This window comes from Lissotriton vulgaris, chromosome 11 (genome assembly GCF_964263255.1).
Source record: "Lissotriton vulgaris chromosome 11, aLisVul1.2, whole genome shotgun sequence".
In the NCBI taxonomy this organism is placed as follows: domain Eukaryota; kingdom Metazoa; phylum Chordata; class Amphibia; order Caudata; family Salamandridae; genus Lissotriton; species Lissotriton vulgaris.
In genome coordinates, this window is record NC_141699.1 from 137,023,158 (window position 1) to 137,037,635 (window position 14,478).

The 14,478-nt window shown below is 46.7% G+C and overlaps 1 protein-coding gene across 1 annotated transcript in view; it reads left to right on the forward strand.

Moving 5' to 3' along the window:
- SBNO1 (strawberry notch homolog 1) overlaps window positions 1-14,478 on the forward strand; it is a 946,695-nt gene that overhangs the window by 503,968 nt on the left and 428,249 nt on the right. Inside the window, exon 14 of the mRNA XM_086942451.1 lies at window positions 9,210-9,376. Coding sequence (XP_086798577.1) covers window positions 9,210-9,376 — 167 coding nt within the window. The remainder of the gene's footprint in view (window positions 1-9,209; window positions 9,377-14,478) is intronic.

The following is a 14,478-nucleotide window of genomic DNA, read 5'->3' on the forward strand; positions in this document are numbered from 1 at the left end:
GGGGTGAATGACATCAGCAATTGTTTCTTTCCTCTCTCTGTCTGTCTGTCTGTCTGTCTGGCAGCGCTGGTAACTTAAGCATAGTATAAACAATTTCAGGTTTGCTTGTTGTCGGTACGTAGCTAATCTGCGCGCCTTTATCATGTACAAGCAATTTAATTAGGACCATCAACTTTAGAATGATACATAAGGGGCTAGGCTGGGCACTTAAACTTTTTGCAGCGTTGATAGCCAACTTGGCAGCTTGGCAACACCCGGGCCCGCTTGTGGCATGCCGGCAGCCGTGCATGATTGAGGCTAACTTTGTGGCTCGAATCCGCTAGCTAGGTTATCTGCAGTTGGGTATGTGTGTTCTGGGCAGCTGTGAACCACTCTGGTGGCCGCCAGATGGTCTGTGGTTCAGTCAGCCACCGGTGGGGTCGGTTTCAATGGTGTCGCAGGATCATTCTCATACCAATGCACTACCTTTCCGCCTACTGAGATGCCTACGAAACTGCCTCCCGCCCCGGACACATCCGCCTATTAAGTCTGATCTCACTGGCTGACTACACTGTCTCCATTGCAGCCATTGGCCACTGACTGAATCATAACGTCTGTTACATTGTATCACGAGCAGCTTGAGCTCAGCCAGCCCCCAAGCCTTTCTGAAGCACGCGCAGCTTGCGCTGCCACTCTAGAATTCTCAGTCATTAAGTGGAGTATTTGATATGTAACAATCTAGGCAACCATGAAAATCAATATAGAAGTTAATAATTGGAAGAGAATTAAGCTACAACATTACTTTTTGAATTCAACAGTTTACTAAGAATTAAAAAATGAAAAAAACACAGTATCACATTTCAAAATTCATATGCATAGTAAGAGATTATTTGGACAATAAAGAATTGAACACAATACATAACTCACATTACATATGAAAGTACATATAAAGTTAAAAAAGGAGGTGGCAAATTAGTACTCTACGCGCGTTTCGGCGACCAGCGCCTTCTTCTGGAGCAGCCACGAAAATTTCTAAAAAATACATTTTCACAAAGGGAAAGATTACACACAGTAAAAGTAATATTTTACAAAGTTAAAGTTTTCAGATTCTACAGTAGCCTAAAGTTGAACCTTTCTATTTACAATTGTCATAATGTCATGACACATCACACTTTTAATTTCATTTCCTTGCAATACTAACTCTTTCGGGGTGGAGGGCATATGGCAGAGTGACAAAACTTTAGGAGGCCCCCTGCAAAGTACATGGAGTGGGGCCCCCATGCTGCGGACCCAGTAAGGAGCTCTCAGGCCAGTGGCTTGCCGCCGTGCACAGCAGGGAAGGAGTGGGATCCCAAAGCAGCCCTTGCAAATTTTGTCGGCATAGCCCCTATATAGTGAGCAGCGAGCAATTGCAGTGAGCGGACCTGACCACTGCAAGGAGGCCACTGCAATGTTGTAACCACAGTTCATAATTAGTCTAATGAATTTGTTGATATTTGTACTAGTCCCATTAACTCGAATCAAGTATTAAATTGAAAGCCCTTTGCTTTTCGGATATGAAACCTCATACAGAAACACTTTACAGTTACATGACTCTCAGTGTACTCAATACGATTCGAATTTCAGAACAAATGCTTCCTAACTAACCTCATTAACATGAGCAGAGGACGACGCTGGAGGACCTCTAAATGCGATACTTGGGGGCATATTTACAAAACCCTATAGCCATATGACAGTCACTTTTAGTGACGTTCCTGTGGCGATGTGTTCTTCGCCTTATTTACAAAGCTGCATTCCGTTGCCTTGTAAATAAGGCCCTCCTTCATGCTACACTTAGCGTGACAGGGGAGCGCAATGGGTGTTGCAGCGGGCGTTCCACCGCAACATCCATTGATTTTGACGCTGCTCCCTATTACAAGGGCAACGTAAATAGGAGGCAGCACCAAAATTAATACCAGGGAAAACCTTGTCTTAAACAGGCAAAACGAGGAGAAATGCTTCATTTCTCCTCGTTTTTGCTGTTTCCATAGAAATAGCAAAATGCCAATGATTGTTTATGTGAAATAAGGGACACCTTCCTGCACATATAAAATCTTTACAAAATCTTTTTTTTTTTTTTTACTTCTATGTGTGTTGCATTAACCAGCACACATGGAAGTGACAAAACACCAATTAAAGATTGTTTATGTGCAAGAAGGGACACCTTCCTGCACATAAACAATCGCAGAAACCCATTCCGTCAAAATCGGCCCCCATCACAAAACCAACCCCACCACCCTTCCAGCCTCCCAGGGTAAGGTCCGTTACCTGCTACTGCCAGTCTGGCTCTGGATGTGACTGAAGCAAGTGCTCAATCAGTGACTGCTGAGGTGATGATCATCCCAACACAAAACAGAGCAGCACAACTACTACTAGAGGTGGGTGAGCAACTCGAAGCTCGAGCCATATGCATGGCTCTGGCTCAACTTGAGGTCCTCCTGTTAGCATAAGGCCAAAACAAGCTAAGTTTTCATGTTTCTGCCTTCTGTGTTTGCTATATCCTCTTGCACACAGAGTTAAAGGCAAAGCATTAATATTTGAGGTAAAACGGAGCACCGATTTAGTCGCTTATTTGTACTAAGTGAAACCAGAAAACATGGGATTAATCCTAGCTTCCCCACTTAACCAAATTGTGTGGTCTTTGTCAAATATGTAATTTTCCCCGATCCTTGCTGTATATGAAAGCACTTTCAAATACACGAGTACAGAATACCAGCAGTACTAAAAATAATTGTGTTTAATTTAATAGACAATAATGTTGCATTCATCTGTAAGAATCTGGGCGGCATACAGGGTGTTCATAACGGACTTGCCTTTTAGTTCCTTAATTTCATTGTCGCCAGGGTTGTGCAGGAACGTTCCTAGGTTTGTGCTTTAAAAATCTCTTTTAATAAGTACCTTTTCAGTGCAGTGATATAATGTAATATAATGCCAAAGCACTGCACGTTAAAGAAATACACTTCTCTGAAAGAAACAGGTTAGTGTTAGATTCTTTACCTTAGAATATCCCCAGGCGTCGGACTGAATCCGGAAAGTTTTGCATAGCAGTACCCCTGCGCGTCGGTAGGCGTAGTCTGCGGCTCCCCGTCCGTTGTCTGCATCGTGATCGCCGGGATGACGTCGTCGGAGTACTTAGACGCCGCCCTAGCACGCTGGCATCGGTTCTTCTTCTTTTTTCCGCGCCAGCAAGCGCAGATCCGAGAAGAGCAGTCTCCTAGTCCATTTTTGACTAAACTTTTTGATCTCTTTGTATCGACTCGCGGTGCCGATAGGGATGCCCGGGTTCAAACCCTGCGATGGTGGTCACCGCTTGATGTCTGTGACCAACCCCCACCATCGGTGCCTTTACTGTCTCTGGGCCGACCACGATGACAAGTCATGCCCCGACCTCGAAGGCTGGGCGGGAGCGGTCCCATAAGCACCTCGAGCTCCGGCAGATGGCCCCGTGCCGTCCGAGGTCCCGGTCCAGGAGGAGGTTGAGGGACCGGTCACGGGGCCACAGTCCTCGCCGCTCGACAAGTCAACACCACTTGTCTGGTTTCAAGTCCTCAGGTAAGTCGAGGCACAAGAAGTCGAAGCGTCATCGCTCTTCCGAATACCCCCGACGCTCGCGCAACGCGGCCGGGGGTTCGGGTGACACCTCCCAAGCGGCTCCGCGTCCAGCTCCACACCTGCCGGTCCCTGGGCTGCATGCCACACCGGAGGACATTAGCGCCTTCCTCACAGCCATGAGGTCGCGCTTCCCTCTGTCTGAACCTGCTGAGGCGCCTTCGGGCCCCGCTGGTCCTTTCCGGGAGCCCAAGCGGGCCGGTGGCTCTGCCCCGGCGCCATCCGTGCTTCAGATCGGGGGCCGTCGACGACTGCGGTCCCGGCGCCGCAGGGCTCTTCTGGGTCCAGGCCTGTATCTGTGACAACGCCGGTCGACCTTAAGACCCCTCCGTTGGCGCCGTCACCAAGGGTGTCGCCGCTGTCCCCTGTCCCAGCCTTGGTCCGGATCAGGCGTCGGACCGACGCCGATCGGTGAGCCCTTCACAGACGACCCGGCTCCTTCATGTGTTCCCGCCTGACACTGGATTTGTCTCCCCTCCTACCGTGGCTACGGAGGAGGGGGCTGCTTACATCATTGTGTTGACTAGGGCAGCCTTGGCTCTTGAGATTCCTATCGCTGCCGTGAGGACTAGCCTTCTCACTGAGGTGCTCAAACCGCAGGCAAGCTCCTCGGAGCCACTACTGCTTGGACAGCCAAGTCCGGAGAGATGGCTTTTTTGGCTGTTCTGTTCTCCAGGACTTTCTGGTGTGATCTTGGTTTGCAGACCCACCACTGGGGTTGGTATTGCTGGGGTATCTATTCTAAGGTAAGGAAACTAACACTAACCTGTTTCTTTCAGATACACAAGTTACTTACCTTCGATAACGATATATCTGTAGGAAACAGTAGTTTGTGTTAGATTTCTTACCGCCCCACCCATCCTCTCCGTTCTGCGGACTAATATCTAGGGTTAAGGACATCGCTTTCAGGGCCCTAGTTTCATGGCACCAGTGTCTGTTTCTGGCATGGCTCTGCGTTTCTTGGTGCGGAAAACTATGTACAAGAACAGACGTCAGCGCGCGAGGGCGGCGTCTAAGTACTCCAACGTCATCCCTGCGATCACGACGCCGACGGACCCGCAGGCGATGCCTACGACATGCAGGGGTACTGTTATGCAAAACTTTTATTTTCCAGTCTGACGCCTAGGGATATTCTAAGGTAAGGAATCTAACACGAACTACTGTTTCTTACAGATATATCGTTACCGAAGGTAAGTAACTTGTGCTTTAGAACTCGGAAAAGACTTTGTCGTGTTTTACCTAAGGTTTATGGCATGATTTACATGGAAACATTTCGAGGGCTTAGCTCGTATATGAGCTCTTAGGGCCAAGCCAGACCCTTGACTTGGCTCACTCCCTTAATTTCTTGGTTCACCCACCTCTAACTGCTACCCTACACTGTGCACACAAGGGAGCATCTAGAGATTTTCCCAAGTGACACTATGAATGGCTACATCTAACGAGGGGGCTGTGCCAATGTAACGTGGCACAGAGAGTAAAAGAACAGCGTTCAAATGACCTTGATGACATGCATCAATAGGTTTAACTTAAGGTAATGCTGAAAATATTCTCAAATGCATTAGATGGGAAGAAATAGAGCCTGCAATGACAAAAAATAAAATGTGTTCCATCACTTACCAACCAACCAGTGTCCGATCTCATTTCCCGTTCCAAAATAGACCAAGGAACTGTTCCACCTTCGTATGACCAGGTGGCAGCATTTCTTTCTCCAGTCAGGTGAAGCAATGCCATTCTATTCTCTACTACTCCTCGCATCACCACTGTCACCACTTGAGCACAGAGGCCGTTGTCTGTCTTTTATCTCCACAATGACTAATGTAGTGGGAATGAAAGAGGGACTTAGTTTGTTTGTCTCAGACTCACGCCTGCACTGCCCTGACGCCCGGCCTGGAAAGTGACTGGGCTGCTGATTTTGTTGTTATTGGCCCTTGGGGCCATCGGCCTACAGAAACGAAACCGGTTTCCACCCTTCTAGCCTCCTGGGACCTGTCCAGCCATGGTACACGGTGCAGGAGGGTGCCCCCGCGCCGCTGGGGCTGCAGGAGCTATTGTTACGCCCCTGCTGTGTACTCCATTCAAGTCAGTGGGAAAATTGCGGTTGCAATTTTAAAGAAGGACCTTTCCCAGGGGACCCTGAAGAAACCCTGTGAAAAACAAAACGGAAGGTTAGAAAGCCACCCCACTCATGGATACCCCAGGAGCAGAGATACCTACACCAGGGAAGCCGGGTGCTTCGGTGTGAAGTGTCGTTGGAAACCGCCATAGACCACAAAGGAAGACTGCAGGTAGATGTCGCTGATGAAGAAGGTGAAGTGTCTGGTGGAACCCAAAGGTTGATTCAAGATGATGGGTACCTGCAAGCAAAGGGGACAGAGGATATGCCACTCAGAAGTGACCAGGTGGCACGGTAGACGAATGCCCACCAATGTTGGTGATGCAGGAGAGTTTGACGGTGCCCTTGAAGTTGCAGCTGTGCGTACTAGGTGACACTGTAGAAGACCAGGAACCATTCACGAGCTGTCCCACATCGGATGTAGAGAGCCAAGGGGCCAGTGTCCGGCAGAGGCACCAACCAGCCTTGGCAGCGGTCAACATCGTAGTTAACGAAAAAGGTGCAGTTTCAGAACTAACAAGGTCCAAGTGACTCACCACGAGCAGGTAAGTCAGAGCAGGCCCAGAGCAATCGGGGAAGCCCAATGGAGCCAAAGAAGAACCTCAAGAGGACCCACAGGCCCAAGGCACTGGAGTTGCAAGAGTACCTCGAGCAGCTCACCAAAGGGTCAGGGACCACGAGGCACAGGATGCTTGAGACTAGAGCTTCTTAAAGCTCGAACATCTCTGGAGGAGAGAGTCAACAAGCCTTTGCAACAGCAAGTCTACGCGGTGCACAGGGTTTCTGTTCCAGCGGTTCCCTCGAGGGGTACTTGCCTCAAACTCAGTAAGAAGACAGTGTAGGCCTCGAAGGAGTTGCAGAACCAGGACCTGTATTGCTGAGCCTTTCGTAGTCTGTGGGAGCCTCGGATCAGCAGACCCGTCAGCTTCGTTGTGGTGCCTGCAGATGCAGGGGAATGACTCCTCCACTCAAAGTGAGATTTCTTCTGGTGTCTTAGATGTTCACAGGTCCTGTGAAGAGCCTGTATGGAACACAGACGCTACAGCAGACTTGCAGTATGACAAGACCAGGAGCAGCAGGAGTCTTACCAGTTGCAGTCTGGGTTCCCAAGGGCGAAGTCCAGAGTGCCCAGATGGTTGAAGAAGTGGTATTGGATTTTAATCTTGTCCACGACAAATCTAAGGACCCATCCACAGATAAGCCCTTAAGTACCCTAAGGAACGGGTTGAAAACATTCAGGGGTCCCTCCCATAGGAGAGGATGGACATTAGGGAGGATACTCCCATGTCCTTTGTCCAGTTTTGCGCTAGAGCGGGAGCCAACGGGTCCCTGAACTGGTTTGAACTGGAGTATGCAAGAAGGGCACCAAATTAGCCCTTCAAGAAGTCTGGTTGGGGCTGGCAATTGCCCGACCCTGTCCCAATACACTTAAGTCCTGTTTAGGAGGTGGTCACACCTCCCTGTGACAGGATGCCTATTGTCCTACCTTCCTCTGGTTGAGCTTGGCTCAGCAGCAGGAGGGCAGAATCGTGTCTCTGGCCGGCAGCAGCCATAGTTTGCTGTCCGGGTGTGGAAGACTGGTACTGGGAGTACCAAGGGCCTCCAAGAGGAGCTTTACAGTGTGGGGGCAGGATTCCAACATGTTTGATATCAAACACGACCGGGTTCGTTACAGCCAGTTTAGAGATGGTCATCAGGTAATGACACATGGCCACACTGTACCGTAATGGCTGATGCACTTACAACCTTGGAGAATGGACTCCCAAGGTTATAGGAGCCTCCTGCCTATACTGGGGTACCCTCACACTTAGAACCGAGGCTTACCTTAGGGGTGACTTAAAGGTTTTAAGTGCAGTGACCTCAGATATAAGGAAACTTATATGTCGCAAGTGGAGCTAGCACCAGCTTACACATGCTGCAATGGCAGGCCTCTAGTCACAATTTGAGTTGTCTCTCTTGGGTGGCATACTACATGCTTCAGCCCTTGCGAGACCCCTGGGGTACCTATGCTTTGGGTACCTTAGCTTTGGGTACCTTAGTATAAGAAACAACTACAAATTGCCACTACTGCAATTTACTCATACCATAAATGCTCATTGAAGAACCAACTCAAAATAGCCCTTCTAGACACTTCTTCGTCTTGAATTAAATCATTTATTTCATGAATAAAATTTAGTCATATTACTTTGACCAAACCTTTTCCATAACATTAAAGCAACTGACATTGAGTGCACAGGAGAGAAAAGCATAAGGGAAAGAACCCTGTTTAAGTTATAGCTTTTTCCAAAGGAAATTTACTTTCATTTTTGAAGTTCATGTTCATTCATACACATATATACAACTCTAGCATACAACCTATTAGAAAATTGGGTAGAAGAAAAAAGGAGAAGAAATGGAAAAGTGAAAATCAAAAATTGAAATTTAAATAAGTGAAGAAATTGGGAAAAACACAGTTCCAAATTTAGCATTAGGTCATCTGCATGTACAAAAATAATTCTATATTTGTCACTACAAAAACTTTTTAAAGAGATTGGCCTATTCCGATACTGGTCGACGCGTTTAGAGTTCCTTGTGTGAGGAACTCTCTTCAGGACCGTAAATGTTTCTGAAAAACATAAGAGACTTGTCTTACTATCTTACATATGTACACCCCTAAGTGCCCACTCACACTCTAGGACAGGAGCCCGGGCTTTCTTACCTCAAGGTTCACATGTCTTTTTTCAGCGGTGTTGTCATTCACAGAGTTTAGAAAACTGAAAAGAATAAAGTAAAAGGTTCAGAGAAGAGGTCTGTCTGTGGGTTCCACACAAATTCAGTGCTAGCTACTAGGGCTAGGTTGTTCTTACTTGGAATAGTCTTGTGTAGTCTCCCCGAGAGGAGCTTCAGGCACGTGGGTGCTTCCAGATCAGTTGGATTCTGGGAACAATAATAATAAACAGGGATAGGACCTTGATGTCTAATTGCCTTTTTTTTTAAGGAATTAATTCTAACAATAGAATGAAGGGTTCGTACCTTATTTCAATACTTCTTAGGATTGCACTTCTTGATTTTGATTGGTGCAAGTTGCAGCTGCAAGCAAGAAAAAAAGAAGAAAGGGTCCAGTTATCGTGTCTTGCATCTCGTAGCTGATGTTGACAGGAAGAGTAACTTTTTTTGGGGGGCACATACATCTTGCTGGGAATCGGGGGAGTCTCGTGATGCTGCTAATCTATTCAGGCCCGCGTGTTGCTACTATGCGTAGACGTGAGGCAGTGCTCTCAATGGGTGTAAACTTTATCGCGGGGGTCGAGTGAGCTTGTTATGCAAACAAATGTGCATCTTTACTGGGCATCCCTCCTTTCTGCTGGGTGTAGCATTCTTAAACTCCGTTTTAATTTAATGAACAATTCCACATATTTTTTATAATCTTGGCAAGTATCAGGTATGAGAATTGCTACCACAAGAACTGTTATTTTGTTTTATATTTCAGTAAACATTAATAGCAGTAGTTGTGTTACCAGCCAAGATGCTGTTGAAAGAGCCCAACAAATGAAGAAGGAGCTGCTAGATAAATTAGAGAAGTTAGCTGAAGATCTTCCTCCAAACACTCTGGATGAACTCATAGATGAGCTTGGGGGTCCTGAAAATGTGGCAGAAGTAAGTATTATTTGTTGTTTGCCAGTCAATGAACTCCAATGTTTTCTTGGTGTTAAAGCAATTTGTGTTCCCTCTAAATTCAGATTTTCCTTAGTTGTTTTCACTTATTAGTATGGTATGCACTCTTTTTATGGTTTGGATGGGTTTCCTTGACGCATCCTCGTGAAGTGATTAGATGCCGCTTGTGTAGTGATCTAGATTGAAGACACTTGAAGTGGCTTATGTATAAGTAAACTGCAAATTCATCATCACCTCTCCTATGAAATGATTATATTTGAACATTGTATGGGTTTTTGGTATATTGTTTTATCCAGGTATTTTTGATTACACGATCTACTTGCGGCAAAATCTACTCTCCATTACAAAGGAATTTACTCATTCTGATGGATATTTTAACCGCAGATTGTTCAAGTTTAGAGTGTTCCTAGGTGCTGGATTGGATCCGAAGAATTCTTCAAGAATGCACTCAACTTGTCAATTTTCTGATGACTCAAAATCTTAAGTTGCTGCGCCATGGACGATGTTTCACCAGGAATTAAAGCTGTACTGGGACTGCAGGAAGATGTTGGTGTTTGATCAGCACTACATGTGAATTTCAGTTGCGCAGCAAAGTCTAACAATAAATGTTCCCTTATGTACCCAGAGATGCTCCGGGAATAGGCACCTGACCTCTTTGTTGCCAAATCTGAGAAGAGATCAGAGTAGAAAAAAGGGCCTGCTCCAAGTCTAGGAGCCGCTTGCACTGGCATTCAAGAAGTTTGTCCCACACCAAGATCTTGTCCTGCTCGAATTCTTGTGGTAAGTCAAAGGTGTTCCATAAGCACAAGAAAACTAAACAGAACCCAACCCCATCATGCCACTCAAAGTCAGTCGAGAAGAAACAAGGGCTTCATTCAAAATATCATACCCACAAGTGTCTACTGACTCTGAAGATTTAATCTTACAACATGCTCTCATGTGCCCAAAATTCCCAGTCCCATTACCGACCCTGCAGCAAACAGCCTTAGGGAGGTCATGGGGCAATTCTTTCAGATGTTTCTGGTTCCCTTTGGCATTCCATACAAGCTCCATGAAGCAGAAAGTGTCTCCATTTAGACTTCCAAGGACCATCACTCCCTTGGTGCCAACTTATCCCATGGGAACGGTTCCTTGGCCTGTAACGATGCTGGGGCATGCTTCCTCCCTGGGCCCACACCATACCTTTCCGTGCCAGTGCTGACTTCACTGACACCTACTCCAGACCCATGCTGTTCTTTGACCCCAAGTGGTTATTGGCCTTCTTCAGGCCTGTGTCGTGTTATGAGATCATAACAGCACAATCTGTCAGTATGCAACAAGACTCTAATCGTCTGCCTTAAAGAGGGTACTATCAGATTGCTACAGGCCTTATTTGAATAGAACTCTGACGCAGTTCAGGGTATGCTAAATGTTTTCCATGGCACATGATGACGCTGCGACCTACTCCTTATGTCCCCTGTCCCACGCTTCCCTAATATATAGATGATGTGCTATACCCAGGGCCACTGGAATTATGTGATTGTGCGACTGTGATTGTCGCATGATTAGAGATTTGCTACATAATTTATCATCTGCTGCATAATCTGCAGATTGAAAGAAAAACAAATGTTTCTAGCTCAAACGGTTCAAAGGTTTCTAAAAAAACGCAGCAACATGTTGTCACTCAGTACAAGGCCCTTTGCAAGGTTGAACTGGTTACCTTTCTGTTGCTTAGTGCTATATTCAAGCACTTATATCCACTAAAGAGGTGGATATAATGCCCAGATAGTGGTAACAAGTTTAAAAATGTCAAAATAATGAAGTAGTACTATCACAAAATGTGGCGCATAATGCTGCATAATTTGCCTTTTCTTGCTTCATGCGACTTTGTCTAGTGGTACAGATGTTAACAAAGAAAGATACACCAAATGCTTTCCATCTGTTCATCTCGATAGAGAGTGGAAACTTATTGATGCCTTCAGAAGGCAAATGTTCTCTTCGACTAATTAAGCCTTATGATCCTTGAACACAGCATGCTTTCTGAGCGGGTACACTCATGCTTTATGGGACTTGGACAGTGACATTATTATTATTATTATTATTATTATTATTATTATTATTATTATTGCATTTATTGAGCGCACAGCTACCCGGAGGTTCCCGGCGCTTGCCTTGGGAACCCGTCCTGGCTTTTCCCTGTGAGATAGCCCCTACAGGGCATCCCCAAGGTGAAAGCCAGGCATCCCGCCGCAGGGGGGCCGTTGTGGAGATTAAGCAAGCTTAATGCCCAGAGTTGCAGAGTGAGAACCCATGATTAGAGCAGGCACCGAAGCGAGAATTATCGAGTCCGTGGACATTTGAGCTCAAGACCCTGCCGCGTCGGGGAATTGAACCCTGGTCCCGGGTCTTACCTCAGCTTCCGGGTCTGCCTGCTCTATACCGTGAGCCACACTTCTTGTTGCCGGTTCTCCTGGAGTAACTTGCAGACTAAAATGATACATGATGGCTAAGGTGTGGTGAAGTTTCTCTTGTATGCTGGTTTCGACATCACATACTGTTTTGTGCAGAGCTATTGGTGCGTGCTTTGTATATAGTATCCGTTTCATTATCCAGTATTGGGTTATCTTTCATAGATTCACATGCCTGAATCATTCCCCGTCGTCGAGGCGGGAGTCCCACGGTAATAATATATACAATAGCAGTGCCTTAGAAAATTATTTGTAGTAGGCTGAAAAGACTATAGGCCCAAGAAGGCCCAAACCTTAGCATCCTATCTACCTCATTATGTAAAAAAGACTGAAAGGTAGTCCCAACCAATCAGCTGACAGCACCCTCTAGAACCTTCCCAACAGAGGAAGTTCTCCTCAGATTTTCACCGCACGTCGTTTGGAAGGGAGTCTCCCTGAGTGCCTACTCAGTTTTTCAACATTTTTTCTTGAAAATGTCTGAGTAGAAAGCTCTTTTCAAGGCCTGCAGGACCTGTGATAAGAAGAGGGTCCATGTAGATGATCAGCACAAAGACTGCATCTACTGCTTACATCCCTCTCATGTTGTGAAGGATTGTATGATTTGCCGCACCTTCCCTGCCAAAACCACCAGGGACAGGGATGCAAGGGTTCTACTTTGGCTCAAATCATCTTCCACAGATGATGAGGACAAGGCTTCAACATCCAGCAAAAGAGCCAAATCAAGAGATCGTTCTTCTCCTGAGAGGAAAAAACATCACAAATCCTCTCTGAGAGAAGTTGGCCTGATATGTAGTGCTCACTATTCTAGTGATCACTGTGTATCATTCCAAACGACCCTTATTGATGATTGGTTGTAAGTCAACCTTTATAGACCAGCTATCCTAGTAGCATGGACAAGAGCAGTCTTTAGGCTAAACTCTAGAGGGCGTATTAAGCCAGCTGTTATACCATCACATATACCCCTTGAACACCAAGTGAAAGGACACCACACAAGTTGTTATGAAAATAAACAGATATTTATTTGCACAGTGCACCGGGGTGCCACTTGCAGTCACCTTCCTATTCAGCCCTGCCTACCTAGGATACACAAAACCCTGTCTGGGATGGTGCTAGCACCGCCCCTGACAGGAAACCCTTTGTCCAAGCTCCCCTTGCTGGAAGGACTCTCAGCTGCAGGGGGTCAGACTTGTGTCTGTGGTGGCAGCATCCATTTTGTGATGCTGAGGCTCGAGTTAACTTTAACCGGGGTTCACAGTTACATACATGTTGTGTCCCTCTAGAAGGGTGGAATGCCAGAATTGGCAAGGGGTTAGTATTCCATTTCGTATGACACCTTACTCGACATGTTTTGATAAAGCGATACCAAAGATAGCAAATAACCGGGAGCATTATAATGCACTTAAGAGTATATGGTATGCGTTATCATAGAACAGCTATTAGGACTTGGTTCCGCAAGCTGCAGACGGGCTCAGCTCATGCCAGAGCACCATCTCACATAATTACAAGCACTCTGCCTTCAGGATTGTTAAGGCCTGCCATAGGAGTGACTGATAGGAATACATGTGTCTATTTTAGGGTTAGATATAGGTATACTATATCTACAGCAAAGGGTGATTACACCACTTTGCCCCAGCTGTCGTGCAGCCAGTTGTGTCAGATTTAGATGGCCAGCCAGGGGTGGCATAATACATGCTGCAGCCCCTGGTAGGCCCTGGGTACACCTATGCCCTGGGTACAGGGACTGATAAGGTGGCCCAGTACCAATTGGTTAATGCACCTAGGGTACATGGAATCCATTTTACAGAGAGAGCAGTAGGCCTGGGGCCCTGAATAGCAGGGTCCCAGGTCAACTAAGTCGAAAAACCAGCAAAACACCAGGCAAAAAGTTGGGGGTAACCATAGTCAGGTATCCACCTTCCTACACTCTCATGGAGTGTCTGAACCCTCAAGTAGGTTGTCCTCTCCTCCTATGGAATCCCCAGCTTCTACAGGATCTTCATCAAAAACTGTGAGTAAAGCCCAGACTAAGACCGTCTCTCTGGTGTCTTCTCACACAGTCTCTGTGACTTCAGCCATTTCAAGCTCTGCAGTGACGGTATCTAGATCTGCCATTACCTCACCTATTGTTTCAGCCAAGTTTTCCTCTAAGAAATCTTCAGGGACTAAGGACAAAAAATCATAGTCGACAATTTCATCGACGACAATACCTTCGTCGACAAAGTCATCGACGATAAAAGTCAAGTCGACGGCGAAATCATCATCGTCGGCGAAGAGCCAGTCGACGACGGCGTCGACGACAGCCACGTCAACGGCCCCGTTGACGACGACCCCGTCTACCACACCCCCGTCGGCGACGGCCCCGTCGACGAAGAGTGCATCCACAGTACCACCGTCGACGACGACCCCATTGATGACCCCATCGACGACGAGCTCGTCAACTGCGCTTCTGCCAATAAACCAGCCGCCTTCAGCGCAGCTTATTAAGACGCCTAAATCTTCAAGGAGTTCAGCTATTACCAAAACTCCGCCCACAAGACCCTGGCCTGTTCCACCTCAGGTGTCTCACGTCTCACCTGTGGCCTATACACACTTTCAGCTCAAGACCTATCATAGGCAGGACTACTCTAATATTTCCCC